General features: G+C 42.2%; 1 protein-coding gene across 1 annotated transcript in view; it reads left to right on the top strand.

Moving 5' to 3' along the window:
* Positions 1-18,949, top strand: part of SH2D4B (SH2 domain containing 4B) — a 155,498-nt gene extending 136,549 nt beyond the window's left edge. The window contains exon 11 of the mRNA XM_033942958.1: positions 18,833-18,949. Coding sequence (XP_033798849.1) covers positions 18,833-18,925 — 93 coding nt within the window. The 3' untranslated portion in view covers positions 18,926-18,949. The remainder of the gene's footprint in view (positions 1-18,832) is intronic.
* Positions 18,950-24,093: the final 5,144 nt, after the last annotated feature.

Raw genomic sequence — 24,093 nt, 5'->3', positions numbered from 1 at the left:
CACCACCAAACTCTCGCTAACCCTGCAAGGATTACATAGACTCGCTGCTTGTCGACAGAAATGTGGATTTCATTAATGGCCGCAGCCGTAAATGCCCTAATACAAACATGTACAAACAGCAAATACCAACATACCAAAACGTTAACTACAAACAAATTTAGATACCAATGCATATCATCATATTCATTCACCATGAACAGTTTATATATACCATAGCACATCTTCATTACTGCATCTCAGTTCTTATAGCCATCAACTCATCCATGTGTTGTGGGCTACCGTTGTTCTCCTGGGAGAGCCGTTCAAGCTGCCCCGCCTTCTCCCCATCCCATTCAAGGAAAGGGCCATTCACCTGTTGATTGTTGAAGTCATGCCACATGGCCTCCCCGCTGTCCAAGCAGGGAGACAAGCTTCTGAATGCAAGGCTATATGATGCCACTTCTTTACTATCAACAAATGTAATGTAGTATTCATTCTTATCAGTATGATGTGCCTATGACCCCACTAGGATTTTTCTGCCACAACCCAAGATAGTGAAACCTTGCTTATCTTGGGTTCCCTACTGGACATAGGGCTGCAGCCCCTGTACTTACTCTATAGCCACCCCCCCCCCCATATGATTGCCCCCCCAATCACCTGAACCCCTAACCTATAAGATGCTCCACTACCTGGTCAAGGTCTCATATGCCTAGGCAAGGAGGCGCCTGCTGTGGGCAAGACTCAGGCAACCGATTCAAGCAGCCAACCAACCCGCTAGTCAGACACCACGCTGTCTATGGTACCTGGTAAGAATTGGTGAAACTGCAACCATCCAGCCAGCTAGTCAGACACCACGCTGTCTATGGTACCTGGTAAGAATTGGTGAAACTGCAACCATCCAGCCTGTCTATGGTTCCTGTTAAGAATTGGTGAAAGGAATTAGGGGAAATTATATAATAAAACCATAGCGTGTGATAGAGCCTAGGGAAAACCACTCTATGAGGGCCTCTCTCCATGGCCAGGTTCGAGATCAAGCAACTACAATTGATGTCCTGAGCAACCGAAGACGATCCTGGAAAGGTTACCTCCTGGTTACCTCAAGGAAATATAAAGGTAATCAATAAATGTAGCACCAGAGTGTGTTATGTAGCACCAGAGTGTGTATTGATGCCCCTGACATAGTGGCGTACCAAGGAGGGGAAGCGGGGAGGGGGGGGGGAGGTCCGCCCTGGGTGCATGACCCAAGGGGGTGCACAGCTGGCCACCCACCGGGGAATAGGCTGCCGCTGGGAAAAGGCTTTCACTGCCGTCATCGGGAACAAGCCGGCTGAGTTCTCCCTTCTTTTCTTCCTTGCAGGGCCAACCAACTCTCGCCGCCCGACGTTAATTCTGACGTCGGAGAGGATGTTCTGGGCCAGCCAATCACTGCCTGGCTGGCCCGGAACATCCTCTCCGACTTTAGAATTGACGTCGGGCAGAAAAGAGTTGGTCGGCCCTGCAGGGAAGAGAAGCAGGGTGAACTCGGAACCGGCCTGTTCCCGATGGCGGCAGTAGCAGCCTATTCCTCAGTGGCAGTGGCAGCATTTTCCCAATGGTGGTGGCATAGGGGAGGGGAGGGAGAAAGAAAGAAATGGGGGGGACAGGGAGCCAGAAAGAAAGGGGGCAGGGTGAAACAAAGAAAAAGAAAAAATGGGGCACGGAGAGAGAGAGAGAGAGAGAGAGAGAAAGACAGACAGAGAGAAAGAAAGAGGGCATGGAGAGAGAAAGAAAGAAGGGGGCAGGGTGAAACAAAGAAAGAAATGGGGCACGAAGAGAGAGAGAGAAAAACAGACATACAGAAAGAAAGGGGGCATGGAGGGAGAAAGAAAGAAGGGGGCAGGATGAAAAAATAAAAAATTGGGGGAGGAAACGAGGTCTGGAGGAGAGGAAGCATACGGGAGTCTGAAAGAAGGGAAGAAATATTGGATGCACAGTCAGAAGAATAAAGTACAACCAGAGACTAATGAAATTACCAAACAAAGGTAGGAAAAATGATTTTCTTTTCAATTTAGTGATCAAAATGTGTCCGTTTTGAGAATTTATATATGCTGTCTATATTTTGTACTATGGCCCCCTTTTACTAAACTGCAATAGCGGTTTTTAGCGCAGGGAGCCTATGAGCGTTGAGAACAGCATGGGGCATTCAGCGCAGCTCCCTGCGCTAAAAAACGCTATTGCGGTTTAGTAAAAAGGGATGGGGTATATTTGTCTATTTTTGTATAGTTGTTACTGAGGTGACATTGCATAAAGTCATCTGCCTTGACCTCTTTGAAAACCCGCGGAATATAAATGATAATTAACATTTTCTCTGCGTACAGTGTGCTTTGTGTTTTTAAAATTTTATTGTTGGTAGATCATTTTGACTTGGCCACGAAGGTAAGGGGGAGGGAAGGGAGCTGCTGAAAGACATTTAGTAATCCTTGCAGGCTTGACTGTGCAGGGAATTATTTTTGTAAAATCACGTTTTGTTTTGTGACTGGCATTATTTAGACTTTAATTTCTATGAATGAATAGAATGAAAATGATATAAAATTACTTGCTTGTTTTTATGTGTGTGCGCTGAAAGAAAGTGGAGAGAGAGTGGGCTAAGGACGCTGAAGGGAAATGGGGAAGAGAGAATGGGGAGAAGACGCTGATTTATAAATTGACAATTGTTCAGAATATTGTTTCTTTTTATACTTTAATATAATAAGTTCAATATAAAACAATTCAAGGCTTGTGTGGATGAAATCAGGTGGTTTGCGGGGATGGGGACCGAGCTTACAGGGATTAGTCCAATAAAATGGTATTTTCTTATTTCTCATTATTTGTTTTATTTTTATTTGTTAATTTGTAAAGTGGTGATTGTTATGTATCAGTTTTTTCAAATTTACATCTACTGTCTTTATATTTTGCACAGTATTAGAGGACATGTATTACTGTTTTTGTGGTATTGTAGTGTTGCATTGTATGCAGAGTCTGGTTTCTTGGCGGTTCAGTTTAACTTTTGCCTACATATTTTTATTTTGTGATTATTCCATATTGGGCGAGTGTGTATCTGTCTGTGTGTAAGAAAGGGACATGGCTTTCTGATAGCATTGACTGTACAGGATCAATTAACTGTACAGGATCTGGCTTGTTTAGTTTTACAATGTATGTGTTGGTGTTCTAGTGCTCACTGCAGTGTTTAAGATGCTGTCTTTTCGTAGGTACACTCTTGTGCGATATGTGGATTGTTACTAAAAATCATATTTTTCATTTAGATTGGGGGGGGTCAAAAAATGATGGGCCCTGGGTGTCACATATGCTAGGTATGCCACTGCCCTGACAACTGGCAAACCGAAGGAAACAGACGACGAGCATGACCCTGGAAAATCAAGTTACCTCCGGGAAAGAGAACGGTAAGTGATAAGTATAGCACTCCTGTCAGGCCATTTCCACTGAGTCTGTATTGAAGTCCCCAGCAACTGGCAAACCGAAGAAAATCGTCCTAGGTCAATACAACGAACGCAATCCTGGAATTCAAGTTACCTCCAGGAAAGAGAAAGGTAATCAATAAGAATCCTGCCAGGCAATTACCACCGTGTCTCCTCAGCAGCTGGCAAACCGAAGAAATTGGGAAAAACTCTCGTTTGTCCAAATAGCCCACAGAAATTACCTGATAGAACACGTATCCTCTATGGATTTGAAGAAAACCTTGAGAATATGACGTGTGCTACCTATTCCCAAATGCAGTGTGCGACAGTGCCTGTGCACACTAACAGCTACTTACAACCTAATCCTAGGAGACCTAAACCTCCATCTCGAAGACCAATCCTCCAAACAAGTAGAAAACCTACTGTCATTCCTCAAAGCCCTAACATACAAGATATTAGACCCACAAATCACACATGAAAAAGGTCACCAACTTGACATAGCAACTTTCATGACTCAACGGCCCTTACTGCCAGAGATTCAAACATCAAATGGAAAGAGGTCCAAATCCCTCTGGTCAGATCACTACACATACTCCTTCAACCTCAACTGGGCCAAAGACAAAACCAAACCAAAACCCCAAAGATCAACCTACAACTCTCGTAACTACATCGACCCCTCCAAATTCTGGACTAAAACAGATGCAGAACTCCATGAATGTAACCCCAAGGACTTCGTCTCACAATGGTGCAAGATAAGCACAGCTACCCTAGACGAGCTAGCCCCAATACAAACAAAAAACAGAATTAGCAGACGATCAGACATATGGTTCGATAACGAATTATTCCTACTCAAAAGACGACTAGAAAGAAAATGAAGAAAGAATAACCAAGAACCCACGAAAACTGCTTGGAAAAAACTAAACCAACAATACAAACAGAAACTAAAAGAAAAAAGAAAAACACACTACTCCAACCTAATAGGCAAAGAAACCCAAGACACAAAAAAACTATTCCTAATACTAAAAGAACTCACAGACACCAATCCTTATCTGGCCAATAATGAAATTCCTCCCCCCTCAGCTACACTTTTAGCCGAATACTTTAAAAACAAAATCACAACAGCTAGGTCCACCCTCTCCGGAAGCCCAACCCACCTAGAAGAGATCACAATGTCCCCCACAGAAAAAGATTCAACAGTGGCAGACAGAACCTGGTCCCACTTCCCCACAATACAATGGCCTGACCTTAACAAACTCTACAAAAAATACAGCCACGCAACCTGCGATCTCAACCACTGCCCTCCATACCTATTAAAATCCTCCAGTACCAAATTCTGCACTCTCCTCTTACAATGGATACAAATCATGCTCACAGATGGCCTTTTCCCGCAAGACCTCAGCGAAATCGTTGTCATCCCAATCCTAAAAGACCCTAAAGGAGCAACAGACCAACCATCCAACTACAGACCCATTGCCTCAATACCACTCTATGTCAAACTAATGGAAGGCCTGGTAGCCAAACTCCTCACCACTTACCTAGAAGACCACAACATTCTCCATCCCACACAATCGGGTTTCAGAACCAACTACAGCACAGAGACACTGCTAGGTTTCCTCCTGAACATAGCTAGACAACACCTCAGCACAGGTAGAAAAATGCTGATTATACAGCTGGACCTCACCGCAGCATTTGACCTAGTGGACCACAACATCCTACTACAAATACTAGAAACAATAGGGATCACAGATAAGGTTCACACATGGTTTAAAGGCTTCCTACAATCCAGAACCTACAGAGTCAAATTGAACAAAGAAAAATCAGAACCATGGTCCAACCCCTGCGACGTATCCCAAGGATCTCCACTATCCCCAACCCTCTTCAATCTCTACATTGCATCCCTCGGCACCTACCTGGACAAATTAGGCTTAAGCTCCTATAGCTATGCTGTTGACATCACCATTCTCCTTCCTTTTGACCAACCAACGTCCTCCATGACAGACACACTACACAAGACACTTGAAACAGTTGCAACATGGATGACTAATCACAAACTGAAACTGAACCCAGACAAGACAAAATTCATTCTCCTCGAAAATAATAAATCCCCAACTACAACAAACCTAGTAATAAACTCAATCACATACCCTATACAACCCACTCTAAAACTTCTAGGAATGACAACTGACAGATGCTGTACCATGCAACCACAAATCAACAAAACAATACAAAAATCATTTGGGGTCATAAGAAACTTAAGACAATTTCGAAAATTCTTCGACAGAACACAATTCCAGCTCTTGGTCCAATCCCTTGTCCTGGGTCTTCCAGACTACTGCAACATACTCTATCTCCCCTACAAACTATTCATTGAGGAAACACGACCACATCACGGCGGCGTACCTAGATTCTCACTGGCTCCCAATACAAGCAAGAGTACAATTCAAATTCTACTGCCTACTATTTAAAACCATAAACTGAGACAGCCCAGCCTACCTAAACAACCGCCTAATCCAAACTACCTCAACCACACACAGGAGAACGCATAAACCGTTCACTCATCCCCCAATCAAAGACGTCAAACGAAAAAAACTGTACGACGGCCTTCTAGCCATTCAAGCAGCAAAACTAGACAACCAATTCTCCAATTTACTGATAACGACTACAGACTACAAATTGTTTAGAAAAGAAATAAAAACCATCCTATTCAAGACATCCTTGAAGACAAACTAACTCCAATTCTCTGTAGCAAATCTCTCTACTCTTCAATTTCTCTGGAAATGGCCAGATAACTTATTTTGTAATCCGCCTTGAACCTCAAGGTATTGGCGGAATAGAAATCACTAATGTAATGTAATGTAATGTAAAGAGTGGATCAAAACCTCCAAGTCCCAACCCGTACTTAACATCTCGCCCAATCAAGTCAACCTCCTGAAAAACAGTCCAGCAAAGAGCGCCACGGAGGAGTGTGGCAAAGACATCAGAAAGGTTGTAAAGTGCGTCCTTTGGCTTGCCTCACCTCCCTTTGCTGCACCTTGACCAGTGGGTGTTCAGTTCAGCCATGCGCAAAATGATATCTAACGGATATTGCCACCCGGATCAATTACCACAATGAAATAGCATCCCTTGTGGACTACCTCACCCGCGTGCTCAGTCTTGGGAATCATGAACTAGTCCTCTAATTCGATCTAGTAAACCACAACATACTACTCAACTGTCTAGATGCTCTCTGCATGAAATTGGTTTGAAGGATCAGTGAACAAGTCTACTCCCACGACTCCCCACTATCACCTACCCTGTCTGTACAAGGCCATGAACTAATTCTCCAAACGTACATATATATGCTGATATCACTTTGACCTACATTTCATCCATCATCAATCAAATAGAACAATGGACAAAACTTCAAACTAAAACTAAACCATGAAGCTAAAATATATTTGTGGCTATCCCAATGAACCGATACAAAGAACCATCAATCGGCTTTCAAGGGAGAATCTTTCCAATTAACTTTCTAATTAACTCTTCCATAAAATCTTAGAAGTGATCTTGGATCCGCAATTGGCATTTGACACCCACACGGACATCCTAGTAACTTGCCTCTACCTACTAAGGAAACTACGTACGATAAAACCATACCTCGATTCCATATCATCAGTAATCTAAAGCTCGCTGGACTACTGCAACCTCATCCACCAAGGATTCCACAAAACTGCCAAAAGGTTAAGAACGATTCAAAATACGACTGAGTTTTGACCTGAAAATCAGACCAGTGACTTAACCATTTTCCATAACAATCACTCAGAAGTTCACTGAAAACCCATTAGGCAAATTGCTCTATACTAATGTATGCATCATCAACTCACCTGAGCCATACACAACAGTGCAGCATGGATGACAGACGTAACCCTAAGACCCTAGTTACATCAAAGAGATCGAGACTATGCCTGAGCACTTGAACTATTCCATGGGAACCGTTCTGATCTCCCCTGGGAGGACAGTATAGAAAATTGAATGAAAGAATAGATAATTAACTGTGCCTAACATGTCCCGTACCACTTCACACACCCATTATGATCTATCCTCTTTGACTCGCTTGCTTGTGTTAAGGCTGCCTAGCTTGGCGGGGCAGATGTGATGCATACCCAGTACGGCCATGTGATCTAACTGTGCTCAATATTCTAAACCAAAATAATTTCTAGCCCCATGGCAGCCGGAATGTACCATATGCAATTGCCAACCACATAGCCCCAGTCACCACCTAGCTCCTCCCAACACGTGGCTGACACACCCGTACTATCACCCATACTGCACAGCCCCCAAACCAGTGGAGGACAATAAGCATTTTAAACAAACATAGCACCTATCATATCTTTCACAAAGAGAACAGGGTTAAGTACCACACATAGAGAGAAGGTAAATGGCCTATCCATTATCTACAGGAGATCCCACTGTCTCCACTCCTCCCTAGAAAACCTAACCAAATAGCCTACCCTCTGAAACTATATCCGCAAAACCTCTGCCCCTACTGTAGTGACTGACCTTACCACCAAAATCAGGAATCCACTCTCTCTTGGCAGGGCAGACGTTTTACCGCAGAGGCAAATGCCTTGCACCAGCCCACTAACAGGCCAGGGATACCGCTGCCCACCCGGGAGAAAGGCAAACACACACTGACCTGTTCCCAACGTGCTAAGAGCCAGACCAACAACCAGACCCCAGAATAGGCTGGGAACCACTTGCGGTGACTGCGGCCTGCTCCCCCGCAACTGTATAATCCATCTCCACAGCAGGGAACTGCCGGCACCCTTGGCTGTCCCAAGCATGGCTGAACTCTTTGCATGCACATGGCAGAAACCCCACCAAAGTGGCAGCGAAGCGGTCCCAGCACCGTCCTAGCACCAGCGATTGCTCTTCCATCGCCTACGTCGCACTAGCGATCACCGGTCCCCCCCAAGAACATCAGCCACCCCCAAAGGATGCCCCTTCTACTGCCTACCTGCACAGAAGAAATAAATGGCACCATACTGCTCCTGCCAAGACCACGTGGCACCCCTCCGCCGTTACCTGCACTGAAGCCAGCCAGCCCTGCTCCAACGAGCCTCTCCACCCACATAGCCCTAATGATTTGCGGAGGGGCTGACAGGGAAGCACTGTAATAAGGAGCCGCTACTTCTCCCAGGTGGGGGGAACCATGCTACCAAACAGTCTGGAGCTCGCCAGGAGGAAGCTACAATAACACAAGCATCCCTCACTTCCGCTCCGCTCTGACTGTGTGCTCCCCTTGCTCAACTTGGTAGGATGGTTACTGGGCCTACCCCGTTCTGCGGGTGCTCGACATGGCTGCTACTGTTCTTCGACCCGCGATTGCGTGTGAGCCGGTCGCCCAAAATCGCTCCAGCCTGTCCGTGCACATGCCGCCCAAAAACTGAGGAGCAGCAGCACACTGCGATTTCTTTTCTTTACAGTCACCAGCAGCTCGTACTGCCCCACTGCACCCTCCGCACAGCAGCTCCTGCAAACGTCTGGCGGGGATAAGCCAGCGCTGACTCGGGGAGGCGAAAAAACTACTGGCCCACTTGGCTGCTGCACTGGGAGGAGACCATCCGACCCAAAAGCCCAGAACACGGTACGCACAATCCTCCTGCTCAGCCGCACCCCAGTTGCCACGCGAGTCATGCCTGGCCACTATGAGTGCCGACCTGTTCCACCACACCGGCCCATTCAAACTATCGTGCGGGTCGCAACGACCACAAGGGCCGGGCCATTCCGCCAGACTCCAATGCAGGGCTCCACCTGTATGAGCCGTCCCTTTTTCCGTCCTCCCATACAGGGGACCTCTTTGAAACCTGGGCCGCCTGACGCCAACAACACACTCGGCTTGTGTGACCGAATGATCGCCGCCTGCCCAACCTCCCCATCGGGCTGTTTTACCGATTGGTCCTGTGGCAGTCTCTCAGGCGGTCCTCTGCACTCGCAACTCTTTGGCCGGACAGAACTTCACCTGCCTACCTGGCATGCCTCGTGCTCGGAGTTGCTTTACACAACACCCCAGTCCCGGGCAAATAAGCAGTGGGATGGCCTCTTCTTCCTGGTGCGCCCAGCCGCTGCGGCTCCCATCAATGATGGTGCGCAGGCCCCGTCCGCTGCTGCCCAAACCCAAAACTGCCCCATGCTCCCCACTCCAACATCTCCGGTCTCACCCGGAATACTGCAACAAAGCTATCTTGGGACAAGCACATGGGCAGGCAGCGCAATCAGGCTGCGGATGGAAGAGTGCGGGATTTAACAAAATGCCGCGACACTCCCATGGCGAAGGCTGAACTGAAACTTCCGCCTCAGTTCGGCTCGCCTCCCCTTACTCGCCCCACCCCCCCCCTTGCCTGCCTTCCTGTCCCTAATTGGCCCTCTGACCCTATCTAATTCTCTGCCCCTGTTTTCCCCTTCCCCCCTTTCCTTTCCCTTCCCTCCCTGGCAGTGGCAGTAACAGCTCCGACGTTCATAGGAACTCTATGAGGGTTGGAGCTGTTACTGCTGCGACCGGTGCTAAAAACCGTACTATGGTTTTGTGAAAGGGGGGGATAGTAAGTCTCCATAAGTTCCCACATATGTAGGAGAAGATTCATTAGGAAAAATTAGAGGCAGATGAAAAAACATCTATTGTAAAGGTGTGAATTGAAGCATTAGATTTATGATCAGAACTGGCTTTAAAACATTGAAAAGTTATTGCGTTATGGAGTTTTGCAGTGTTGTTGCAGTTAATGCATAGTTTGTTGCATTTTGTAATAGGGACGTGCTACGAGCAAAGGACATGAAAGACATTGTGGGCCATATATTATAAACGGAGCCTACATTAAGCGCTTCTAGATGCCCTAATTGCAGCTGACTAGCAACGCCTAAGTTTGGGATTTGCGCCTAACTTTTATTTCTTAATTGGCTTAATGGGTGTGGTAATTGGCCATGACGGTTTTCAGTCAATCAAAAATAACAAACATTCATTAAAAAATTTAAGAGTTTGGTGCTGAATTCTTAGGATGCATAGCGACACCTTAAGTGGAGGCGCCCTCCCATGCTTAAGGATGCCTAATAACACCTATCTTAAACAGTTGGCGTGATTATGGGTGGAGAATAGGCATTGTTGAGTTAGGCATCTGACATAGGCACCACCAAATTAGGTGAGTGAAAAGCTGGTCTAATAGAGTGGTGCCTATGTCTAGGATGCCTAGCAACACCTACGTTTGCTTAGGCGCCGCAAGGCGTGATTCTATAAATGGTACCTAGCAGTTGATTGACAGCCACACCTACAACATAGGTGCTGCTAGAGGCCATTTATAGAATCTGGCCCTTTGCAAATAGCCATGTCTGGGTTCCTGCTTTGAGGAGCTAGCTAATGCGTAGTTGATTAATTCTAATATTAAGAACTGAGTTACCGCAGTCCTATTTATGCAATTAACCTGGCCAGTTAAATGCTGAATATCGGCACTTAAATAGCCAAGTGCCAACTCCACACTCGGAATGCCCCCCAAATAGTTGTTTTGCAATTCAATAACCAAATATTTTCAGCCCTGAACAGGCTGTTTCTGGCTAGTTAAATAGCTTTGAATATCAACCTCAACATTTCTATAGCACTAGGTTTATGCCATGTTGTATGAAACATAGGAGAGAAAGTCCATCTTCAGTAGAGATTAAAGTTTAATTGAAACAGTCAAAACAAACAGCATCTAGTTGATATTTACAAAGATTACTCTGGTTAACTCAAGAGGTTACTAAAATTTTACTGCTGACAAGTAGATACTATGATTGATCACATACTTCTTGATATTCAGCTGGTGGCAGTCAGTGGTTTTAATATTGGTGCCATGTCCTGGCATCAATATTGAATACTGAGGCATAACTATGGGCGACTAGGCCACCTGGAGTTAAACAAGTCTATCTGATATTGAGCCAGGTTTATATAAGAGTTATGTTAACCCCAGCTGAATATTGGGCTGAGGCCCACATAAGTATTTTGCATTTGTTTAAATCCCCTGCCAACAATGCTCCTCACTCCTTTCCCTTCGCTGACTATCAGTGTCAAAATGCCCCCCTCCCCCACACACACACCATCACCTGGCCAAGCTCTCCTATGTGTTGGTAGGCCCCCTGGGCCTAACTACATATCTAACTACATACCTCAAGTAAGGCCTAACTACATATCTAACTACATACCCCAGTGGAGGTCTTCAGATCAGAAGTGAACCCCCTTGCTCTTGCCTCCTTGCAGCTGCTTCACAAAATGGTTGCTGTGACCTCTTACAGCAGCTTGCGGTACTACACAAAGTATTGTGAGCTTCTGCGAAAGGACACAGTAGCCATTTTGAACAGATGTTATGAGGGAGTAGGAGCAAGGGGGCTGCACTCCTGCCCTCTCAGACCCCCTGCTGGACTACCAGGTATGTAGGTATGTCCTGGGGGATATGAAGGATTGGCCAGGTAGGGGATGTTTTCCTGCTGGTCAGGGGACAGTGAGAGAGGAGAGAAGAGGGGGCAAGCAGGGGCACAGTGGCTTAAAAAATGAAAAAATATGATTGGGTAAAGTTGCGACAACTTTGAGCTGTCCTATATTTACCTGCTTATCTTGACTGGACCACTTTTTGGGGGCTGGTCAGCACCGATATTCAAGAAACAAAACAAAAACTGCAGATAATGTACAAGATGCAGGCACTGCTTATTACAACATTAGTGGTATAAATCCTTATTACCAACCAAGGGACACGACACGGTCCGTGTTTCAGACAACATGCCTTCCTCAGAGGCTACTTCCATTTGCTATGAACTAGAAGCCACATTCAGTTTATTCAAGTTACTGCTGTTTGTTTCAATACCTTATTTACCACGGACCCCTGAGGAAGACGTGTTGTCCGAAACACGGACCGTGTCGGGTCCCTTGGTTGGTAATAAGGATTTATACCACTAATGTTGTAATTACAGTGCCTGCATCTTGTACATTATCTGCAGTTTTTGTTTTGTTTCTTGCTCGTCCTTTTGTTTACTGCAGTTTTTGTTGGATTCTTTTTTGTGTTCCCAGCACCGATATTCACCAGCACTGCCCAGCTCAGTGCTGCTGAATATTGGCATTTAGCAACTGATAAATGATTTAAGTGGTCCAGAGTCTCTCTGGCCCCCTTAAATCACTCAGAATATTGGCTCCATAATAATTATCTTTATATGGGTGGGTGAAGTGAGGAGCATTCTGGGTAGCTGTGATATTGAGCTGCTGTCCTTATAACTTATACACTTAAGAGCAATTCTGTAAACTGGCAGCAAGATTTAGGTGCCCCAATAGCATGTTCTTTATTTTAAAATTCTTTATTTATCTTTTTAAGATTTTTAACAAAATCAGACATTTTGTACAGAAAGATTGTCAGATCAAACACAAAGTAATAGGAAATAAATTTACAAGATATTGAAAAATTATAATCATACAATCTCTAGTCCTCAATAATGTGATCCAAGATCTAAATGAGTGAACTTTAAGGAAATCAATTAATAAATTCTATACAAGAAAAAAGGTATCGAATGACTGGATTGAGGAGTTTATTCTATTTATCAAGTCCAATTGTTGTTACTATTATATTGTTGTTGTTGTTGTTGTTCCTTCTTTTTCCAAACGTTTCAGCGTCAAAAAAGCTGTAAGTTGAGCTGGTTCAAAGAACACATATTTATTATCTCGATACCTTATTATACATTTACATGGGAAGCGTAAAAAGAAAATACCACCCAGCTGTGTAACTCCTGCTTTCATCAGAAGAAATTGACGCCTACGATTCTGAGTTTCTCTACTAACATCTGGAAACATTTGAATTTTCAAACCCAGGAATTCTTTATTCTTGCTCTTAAAGAACATTTTTAAAATCCAATCCTTATCTGGCAACAACGCCACAGATAATAAAAGAGTTGCTGGTTTAGCCAAATCTTTATCTGATGTTTCCAGGATTGCTGTCAAGTCTTGTTGAAGGTCTTGTGTTTCCTGTTTCTTATCCTCGGATTGCTGACTCCTTGTTTTATTTTTTTTTAAATTCTTTATTTGGTTATTTGTTACAATACATTAATAACAAATATTCATGAATGACCACAACAAACTCAATATAGAGAACATAAAAAATTTAGGCAATTATCAACCGTGTCTTAGTCCACATTATCATGGTCGCCAGTACCTTTTTTTAAAAAAAAGGAAAGGAAAGAAAAAAGAATCAAATCCATCAATCTACCATCTAAAGACAGGCAAAATGGCATTTATATTTATATACATCGTCCTCCAAAAATAAAATCAGTAATAGTAACTAAACTTTCAACAAAGGTTTCTGTTTAACAAAGTCTTCTAACTGGACTGGATCATAAAACACATATTTATCACTTCCATACGATATGAGGCATTTGCATGGAAATTTCAAAAAGAAAGTAGCTCCAACTGCCAAAACCTTAGGCTTTAGCTGAAGGAACTGCTTCCTTTTAAACTGAGTTTGTCTAGCGACGTCAGGAAAAATTATCACCCGTTGGCCACAAAACATTTCCTGTTTTTTCGCAAAATACAATTTTAAAATAGCATGTTTTTCCAACTCTGTCTTAAAAGTCACAAGAAGAGTTGCACGTTTATCTATTATATCTTTAGATGATTCTAGAAACTGCGAAACATTCAAACTATCAGGTGACACCATTTTATCCATTTCACCTTCATTTGCCATAACCTTGGAATCTCTCGAGATGTAGTACAAATTATCAACTTCAAAAGCTTCCACATTATTATATTGTAATATCTCTTTCAAATACATTCTCAAGAGTTCCATCGGAGACAGATAATGTGTGATTGGAAAATTTAAAATACGAAGATTTTTAACCTTGATAGAATTTTCCATTTTTTTCTAATTTAGAATGCATCACCATACTATCCTTAATATTAGAAACAGCATTAGCTTGTAAAGTACTTACTACTTGATCCAATTTTTCAAACTTAACAGCTGTTTCACCAATTTTACCTTCTTGCTCTTTAATTTTCATTGTTATATCAGTTGAAAATTGACACAAATCCGAAACAGTTTTTTGCAATGATGTCTCTATTCTATTAATGCTAAGCCAAATATCATTTAGAGTGATCACTTTATCCTTAGGGATAACAACTGAGCCTAGCCCAGTACTCATCTGTACTGGAATTAGTTCTTTAGCTTGCCCCAAGGATTGTCCTGAAACCTCCAGTTCAGATAATAAAGATAATTGTGGGGAAGAAGTTACTCCCTCTTTAAAAGGGAGAGAAGATACTTCTAACCCTAAGGAATAAGATGGTTGAGGAGGTGGTGATGGTTCCCCTGAGGATAGGGAGACAGCTTGAGTATCTAATGTTACCTGCTCTTCAACATGTGACAAACCAGGAAGCATAAGATGACGATCCATCGGGCCCGTCATTGTAGCAGATTGATTTGCTTTAACCTTCCTCTTGCCCATATTAAGGAATTAGATACCTCTGCTCCCTGGTCCTCTGGACTCCGAAGGGGCTCAAAAGGGGCAAGCCCCTTTAGCCACGCCCCTTCGGCTCGCGACCCGAGGCTCGCGACCGCGGGCCGCGTACCGCGGCTGAACCGACAATTAAGGCTCCTCCGAAGGACCCCCTCAGCTGGCTGGAGCGGACAGCAGCGGGACTGCCTGTCCCGATGTTGAAGGAGTGCTGGCTGCACTGACGACAGGCTCCCTCCCGGCTGAACCGGCAATTAAGGCTCCTCCGAAGGACCCCCTCAGCTGGCTGGAGCGGACAGCAGCGGGACTGCCTGTCCCGATGTTGAAGGAGTGCTGGCTGCACTGACGACAGGCTCCCTCCCGGCTGAACCGGCAATTAAGGCTCCTCCGAAGGACCCCCTCAGCTGGCTGGAGCGGACAGCAGCGGGACTGCCTGTCCCGATGTTGAAGGAGTGCTGGCTGCACTGACGACCGACTCCTTGTTTTAATAGGCAAATAATATACTCGAGTGAGAGGTGGCAATGATTCCTCAGGAATATTAAGTATCTCCATAAAATACCTTTTTATCATCTCCCTCGGGTTTATAGATGAGATTTTAGGAAAGTTCAGCAATCGTAGGTTATTAGTCCGGTAATTATTTTCCATAGTTTCCAATTTCCTTTTAATAATTTGATTGTCTTTTATTATTGTGGATTGGACTTGTTTAATCATTATTACTTCATTTTCAATTTCTCCCACTTTTTCTTTAATATTAGAAAATTCCTGTTTATTTTCCTCTATTATTTGTTTTTGAATTTTTATGTTCTTTTCTCCTTCTTTAATTTGTTTAGTTAGTGAGTCTCCCAGTTTGGAAACCAAATCCCAAATTGAGTCAAGAGTCACTTCAGCTGGTTTTTCGTGTTTAAAGAAAGTCTCATGTAAAGTTTGAAAAGGCTCACCTTGACTGCCTTCTGTCTGCTGGTCTGGATTTTCTCCTCCCTCTGGTCTATCCGCTGGAACTATCTCTGGGCTTGAAAAAGCCATAGAGACTTCTCCTTGCTGGCTCCCCGGTGTTACAGCCTCTCGGTCAGGGAGTGCTGCTGCTTCTAGCCCACTCCATTCGCGTGGGGAGCTAGCACTCAGCAGTGGGGGAGGTGGATTCCTCTGGTCGGGGCTCAGTGTAGTATCCAGCCCTGGGACTTCCGGTCCGGCGTCACTCCATGCCGTGGAATCCAACGGGCGACTCCCCGACGCTACAGACTCCCTCTGAAGGCGCTGTAGAAAGTGTTCTATGGAAGCGAGAGGGGGGGTGTTCAGGGCGCCGCGAGGCTGCAGCGGCGCTCTTACCCCGTCTCTTCGGCATTGCGACGCAGGCGGGGACCGTGAGAGTTGCCACCGCCGCCGCGTCTTTTAAAGAACCGTAAGCCGCGCATGCGCACTTCCTATGTGTCGCTACAGCTCATGGAAAACCAGCGCACACATAGGAAGTGCGCATGCATGGCTTACAATTTTATTATATTAGATTTTGTGATTATCCATTGATTCCTATGGAAAGTGTGGATTTCAAAGTAGAGAATGGAATACAGAAGTTGTTTTGAAAAATTAGAAGAACTTTGATGAAGAAGCCTCCGATTGAGTATAATGGGTCAGATCCTGAACCTGGGTTGCCAAGGTTACAGCTTGATTTTCTGTTGGGGAGAGCTGCTGGGTCTGCAAACTGTATGGCTGTGTGTGTTTGTTCCTGTTTGAATATTTTTTTTTTCCTTATTTAAGGTTTAATTGTTTACTTGGCAGTGCTGTATGACTAAAGGTACCTGCAAGGGTGTTAGAGAAATAATTTGGAATCAAATCCTATGGTGATTTGATATGTAATAAAGAAAACTGAGGAGTGCATAGGAGCACATACTTAAGTTCAAAGAATCATTTTAAAAGGGGGTTTCTATTCAATTTAATGCTGCTGAATGTGGAATGATTTGATGTGAGAGCCAGTCCTGTGACGAATTCTTTGTGCAGCTCAGACCAAGCAGAAGATATAGCTTAGAAAGGGAAATCAAGTGAAGTTCAGCTTACGAGTAAATAGCAGGGAAAACTGATTTTATTTTCTACAGTTAGGAATTATACACAGTAAAGGTTTCTTTTATGCTTGTGAGGAAATCCAGCTTAACCACACACACATGATAGGAAGGCAGTTTTCTTTCCTGTTTATTTAATTAAAGATAGCAACAGGTGCCTCCTCAAAGGAGAAAAGAATCTTAAAAGAATAACAGAATAAGGGCCCCAATGTAAAGAAGACGACTACTAAAACAGATCAGTTAAACATTACAAATGCATAATACTACAACCTAATATTGAATTGAGGAATTTGACAACATATTGCATTGCATGTGAGACAAAAGAGTTAAATCAGAGAGTTAATGCAAAGAACATTAATATTTATACTTGTCTGAAAAGCAAAACCAGATCAACAGATTTTACCTGAAAAATATCAAATTCTTGCAACACTCATTGCAACCAACTGATTTAAGTGACTTAAACAGAAATCCATTGTTGAATTTACTGTTGAATTTACTTATCTGATGTGTTGGATGGGTCTCTCCTTTATCCAAGGGGAGTATTGAATCTCTGTTGCCTGCTCCTGCAGGGTTTCTTAAAAAAAGCAACATTCTAACTTTTGTGAAATTCATTTGAATTTGAATATTTCAAAAAGTGTTATTCTTTGTGAACTACTTATGGGATTTAATGTGCAATTTAGAAAATAATAACTTATTGAATTTTAAACTGTTTTTAACCTGAGAGCTCACATTTTAAATTAATATTTTTAATCATTCTTTTTAGAATATAACTTTAAATTAAAAAAAAATTAATTTCATTCATTTCAATCTTTGGTCATCTTATTCAATAGAACAAAAACATCACAAATTTGTATCATCAAATTCAGTAGTGTTAGCTGATTGGAAGCAGTCGCTTCTGTATCGAGCTACTGTTTAAAATCAGCTTTCCCCCTTTCTTTAGTGTAGACTTCTTCACTGGATTAGTTATAGGGGAAACCTTTGAGAAACACATTGACCAGTTTAGGGGCATCCACATAAAAAATGCTAGAACAGAATATTCAGCAATGATGTATTGAATATGCATTTAAGATGGCTGAACATACTTATGAAGCTGAATATTGATCTCTAGAGATATAAATGCATAGTAATGATTTATCTGTTAACTATTAACTTGTAGCCGTGACTTTTTTACAGATTTGTTCATGAAAGGGCTACCAATTAAGTGCAGAGGACACAGTTTTTATAGCTTTCATTCGAGAGGTGGAATAAATAAGATGGGATCACACAAAAGCACTCACTTATTCCCTCATGTGAAATCCCAATTGAATCAAGCACTTTGAAAAATCCTGTTTACTTCTAAGATGATTCAAAACCCAACAGAGACATTTCCCATTAAGAATAGTCCAAACTTGCTGAGAACTATACTCTGAACTACAGTCCTAAAATCATAATCTGACAACATTGGTTTCAATCTGCTCAACAAGCGAAACTGATAAAAAGATGGAATGTATTGTCTGTCCTACTTGCTCTTGCACACACAAACTAGAGTCCAATACAACACCAAAGCTTTTCACACATTTTCACCAGTAATCGTACCCTCCTTTGGGATCTCCAGATCTATCTACCAGCATAAGCTCTTGACTTCTACAGAAATCTTATCTATCCTTTGCAATGGTACAATATCAGAGGTCTTGAGAATTCATTATCCTATGCTGAAACCATGGGAGATACCCTTGCTCCTTTCTTTAAGTGGGCACTAGTAATAGTTTTGCTATCCACTGTATCTCTGATAGTTCAGACAGCAATCCTCTCAAAGATTGTCCTATCAATAATGCAGTTGATGAATGCACTGTCTGCCCCCATTTGTATTGCTCTGCATTATGATGGCATTCTGTTTTCTTCCAGGAAGAAGTTATTACAAGTTCGGGAGGAGAATTACTGATAGAGCCATGCGGACAACAGAGTACACCACCTGATTACAGCCTGTTATTTGAATGATGCTTTCTATGTAAATATCTCCTTAATTTATAGATTAGAACAATTCATTGTAAGCACAAGAGGAATATACTTTGATTATATAATACTTAAAGTCACTAGCCAGTGATCAACAAGCGACTAATTAATTACACCATGATTAGTAATTCAAAAATAGGAAAATGATGTACACTTTGACTTTACAGAATTGATTGTTGATTAGGTCAATATACTGTATATCTGATTGATCACCATATTGTATAATACAGTTTCTCAATTCAGGTGCTGGTTGCATAAGTGCCTTTCTTTGAATTTCCTGCAGTTTTCTGGATTAACTTCTGATATCTGTACATCTTTCTGTGGTTGCTAGATCATTGGCTATTAGACTACATGTCTATAAATTAATAAGGATAACATTATATATGATAATATTATATATACGTAGGGCTTAATCGCTAAACTTCTAGTAAAAAAATGTTGGTATAGAGGTGCTAAATTTTTTATTTGCAAACTAATATTGTATTTTGTCTGTGATTCACCAAGATAATGATATGCAGATTATACTCTTGCCCAAAGTGTTCAAATTTGTTAACATGTGTGCTAAAATGCTTGCTTGCACACTAGAGAAAATTAACAATTGAGTATTAATTTGTCTATAACTGGCAAAGATCACCAGTGGCCAGCTTGACATATACTGTATATCATTGTAGTACTCATTAGGTAATAATGTTCCACCTGATATTCAACCCGTAGAAGCTGCTGACTGAAATGGGCTGAATCTAACTTGGATATTCAATGCTCAGGTTATGACTGGGTACCAGCATTGAATATTCAGGTCAGCTGCTAACCTGGAAATTTTGCAGGTACCAGTCAATATTCAGTGCCTGCATCCAGTGGCATAATGAGGGTAGGAGGCACCCGGGGCAGTGGTACCCCTGCACCCTCCTCCCTTCCTTCTGTGCCTCCTTGCTCCTTCCCCGCCTCCACACCACATTCTTGTCCTCCCTTCCCCCATGCCTCTTTAAATCTTCACCAGCATGAGCAGCTTCTCCAGCCTGCTGCTCGCACTGGTGTTAGCTTTTTCTCTGATGTCACTTCCTGGCCCCATGATTAGGAAGTGGTTTCAGAGGGAAGCCAGGCTGGCATGTGCAGCAGGCCGGAGAAGTTGCTCACAGTGGCGAAGATTTAAAGAGGTACAGGGGGAAGGGAGGGTATGAGTGTGGTGTGGGGGAGCAGAGAGGTGCCGGCATCCCCACCAGGGTGGCGCTCAGGGCGATTTGTCCCACCGTCTCCCTCCCTTACTACGCCACTGCATGCATTTACATAGTTAACTAAGCCAGCATTTATGTGGCACTGGCTATGAATATAGCCAGAGCTCACAGAACTCCAAGCTCTTCCACGACTACACTCACTGACTTCTACGATCTGTGCCCTGTATATAGCAAGACTGATTAGGATGTGCTAGAGAGGGCTTTGAGGGCAAGTCCAGTAGTTGGAATGTGAGAATAATGCCAGATAGCGTTCTGTGCTCTGTGTCCCATCTATGGCAAGACAGATCAGGGAGTAGGTTTCAATGGCAACTTCAGTAGTTGGGAAGAAGGACCAGTACAGGGCCTTTTTGGACTTTTTTGCCTTTTTGCATAGGCATCCATTTATAAAATTACCCTCTTAAATTTTGCCCCTTTGTACTAAACAAAGAAGTTATGTGACAGTGATGTGCAAACAGACCTATGTCACAGATTAGAAGAAAATCTACTAAAATTTCAATATTTTACAGTTTCATATATACAGTATACATTTGTGGAATACTGGTATGCATCTGTCTATGAAGGTTCTTTGCAGCAGTGAGCAAAAGGTGGCAGTTAACTGTTATTATGGGCATCTTCTGGTCACTGCTAGTATTGTAGGTCTTCATGTTTTCTAAACAGACTTGAGTAGATTGCATGTCCCTTCAAGAGGCCAGGTTCTTGTGGCATTGCCCAGGTTACTGTGATGTCTCCATGATTTGTTTGTTTTGCTCTTCAATTTAGATTTAGTAAGAGCAATAATACAGGTTTTTTACTGAGATCAGCACTATGGTGAGAGTGCCAGTGGGCAATGATATTTGGACTGTACTATATCCCATAGACAGTTGGTCATAATGGAAATATGAAGAAGAGGGACATAGCGTGTACCAGCAGCAATTCAGCAGCATCTGCACTTACAGACTCTGGTTGGTTTGGGAACATGAAGACAGTGTCAATCAGCAGTGAACACAAAGTCAGAAGCACATGTGACTCTTGTCATTGTATCGTTGGGCTCCATCAAGAGTATGGGCCACACTCACAGCTAAAATGATAATGAATTCAAGTTGGTGATTTGTCTCATAAGTTATTTGAATGCCATTTAATTTAGAAATCCAGAGGTGAAATTTGGGACACTATTTAAAAAATATCCTGATGCAGCTGCAATATCTTGCTAGAAATAGTTTTGCTATGATCCATGGATCTTGCTTTTTGGAACATAGATATTCTTATCTGCATTGGTCCCTAGATGGTCTTTTCCAGTTGGAAATGGGAGATCTCTTTAAAGCTGACATTTTGGTAGAATTTTGTTTGCTAGTATTGTAAGTATGAATTTCATGCTGTTGAAAAAGCGAATGCTTATGGCAAACGTGTATTGTGTTGAGCAGTTCCTGAATTCTGTATGTTAAACCATGAATATTGTATTTTTTTGTATTTCCAAACCTTGTTTCTGGACGGTTTACTGTTTGTTTTGTTTGTCTTTTTTGTATTTTACAAAATGAAAATCTTAATAAAATTCATGAATTAAAAAAAAAAAGATGAAGCTGAAATCCACAAATGTGGCATGGACAAACATGTCAAGGCTGAAATAGCAGAGAAAATGCTTTACTTTTGTGTTTATTGCCATAGAAATACAATATCAGTCCACATACACATAGGCCTCCTTTTATGAAACTTCAATAGCAGTTTCTAGCATGGGAAGCCGCGCTGAATGGTCCACGCTGCTCCCGATACTTGCCATTTATTTTCTTTTGGTGTTTTTCACTTGATTTGTTATATAATAATGGGCTCCTTTTACTAAACGGTACTAGAGGTTTTTAGTATGTGCCAGCAAGGTAAATGCTCTGACGCTCATAGAAATTCTATGAGTGTCGGAGCATTTATCTTGCTGGTTCGCGCTAAAAACCTCTAGTGCGTTTAGTAAAACCCAGCAAATATGCCATGTTTACTGTATTTCATCTGTGCTATGTTATACTGTATATTTGGAGGGAATAAAGTAGATTTTAAAGCAGAGAGCATATATTATCTTAGTAATGGAATGTCTAACTTGAAAATTACCATTTTGAGATTTCAATATGCTAAGAAATGTCAAGACTCTGAAACAAGATTTATGTCTTCCTGAGCAAAAAATAATTTTAAATAGTCATGCAATGCAAAGCTTAGCATTAATAGAAATTCAATATTATATACTATTTATTGATAAAGATGACAAAACATTACCAGGTGATGAATGGATAATATTTTACAGGAAAAAAAGAGACACTAATACTACCAAGCAGAAATTAAAACAGACATAAAGTTGATTATACTTAGCTTGTGATATCCAATTATGGACTATGACACAAACCCTTATGGAATGATTCATCCATTGAGACTCAAACATTTCCAGTGGAGAGATAGTGATCAAACTTGTTTAATAAAGAAAAAACGATTTCCAGGGTAATTATGTAACAAGAGACTTGTCAGAAGTCCTAAAAAGGGTTGTTTTTTTTAAAGGAAATATAGGAGCTTGAGGAGATTATATATGATTCTTTAAAAAAATACAAAGACTAGAGGACAAAATAAAATTACATGCAAATACTTCTAAAACAAATAGGAAGAAATAGTTTTTTGTTCAAAGAATAGTTAAGCTCTGGAACTCATTGTTAGAGGATGTGGTAAGTGATTAGTGTAGCTGGGTTTGGACAAGTTGCTGGAGGAAAGGTCCATAGTCTTCTATCAAGACAGACATGATGGAAGCCATTGCTTGCCCTGCGATTGGAAGAATGGACTGTTGCTATTATTTGCGTTTCTGCCAGTTATTTGTGACCTGGATTGGAAACAATGTTGGAAACAATGTTCCGGGCTAGATGGACCATTGGTCTAACCCAGTATGGCTATTCCTATGTTCATTAGCAAGTGGCTGTTAGCACATTAGTCCTGAAGGTGGTAGGAACTCATAAACTAAACCTGCACTAATTATAGTGCACAGCAATGCACCTGCACTAAAAGATCAATGCAGAACACACCCATTCTTTCCATGTAATTTCATGGAGTGTCCCCTGGTCTTTGTACTACACCACTTAGGATTTTGTAGTGTCTTTTTCAAGCTGAAAGCTCTAACCTCTTTAGTCTCTTTAGGAATTCTATCCCCCTTTATCATTTTGGCTACTCTTCTTTGAACCTTTCCTAATTCCACTATGGGCTCATTTTCAAAGCACTTGGAAACCTATGATACTTTGTGTGCTTTGAAAATGAGCTTCCATATCTATTTTGAGATACAGTGACCAGAACTCAGTGCAATACTCAAGGTTAGGTTGCACCATGGAGCAATAGAGAGGCATTATAAAATTATTGGTCTTACCACCACTTTCCCAATAATTCCTAGCATCCTGCTTGATTTTTTGACCTCCACTGCACATTGGGCAGAGGATTTCAGTAGTGTGCAAAATGTCACCCGCATCTTTTTTTTCTTGGTATGAAAGATAATCCAGAACATTGGATAAGTGAAACTTGACTATATTATCTTTCAAATACCCAAATTTATCAGTTTACTGAGCACAGCCTAGAAATGATCAAGGAACCTAGAAAACTTTGCATAGAAATTATTTAATTCCAATAAGACTGTCTATTTGCCTCAAGAGAATGATGGAATGGTGCATAGCTCCAGCCCCTCGAGGCAGAGTGCTGCTACTACTTATCACTTATATAATGCAGAAAGGCGTACGTAGCGCTGTACATTTTGACATTTATAGACGGTCCCTGCTCAGAAGAGCTTACAATCTAACTTGGACAGACAGACATAACATATAGGGTTGGGGATGCAGAACCCAAGGTGAGAGGAGTTAGGTCTAAAGCACTCTCAAAGAGGTGTGCTTTTATCTGGGCCTTGAACATTGGCAGAGATTTGGGCAGCTTGTTCCAAGCATA

The sequence above is a fragment of the Geotrypetes seraphini genome, chromosome 4, assembly GCF_902459505.1.
Source record: "Geotrypetes seraphini chromosome 4, aGeoSer1.1, whole genome shotgun sequence".
NCBI lineage: Eukaryota > Metazoa > Chordata > Amphibia > Gymnophiona > Dermophiidae > Geotrypetes > Geotrypetes seraphini.
Note: the sequence above shows the minus strand (reverse complement) of the source record. Positions and strands in the feature narration are given on the sequence as shown.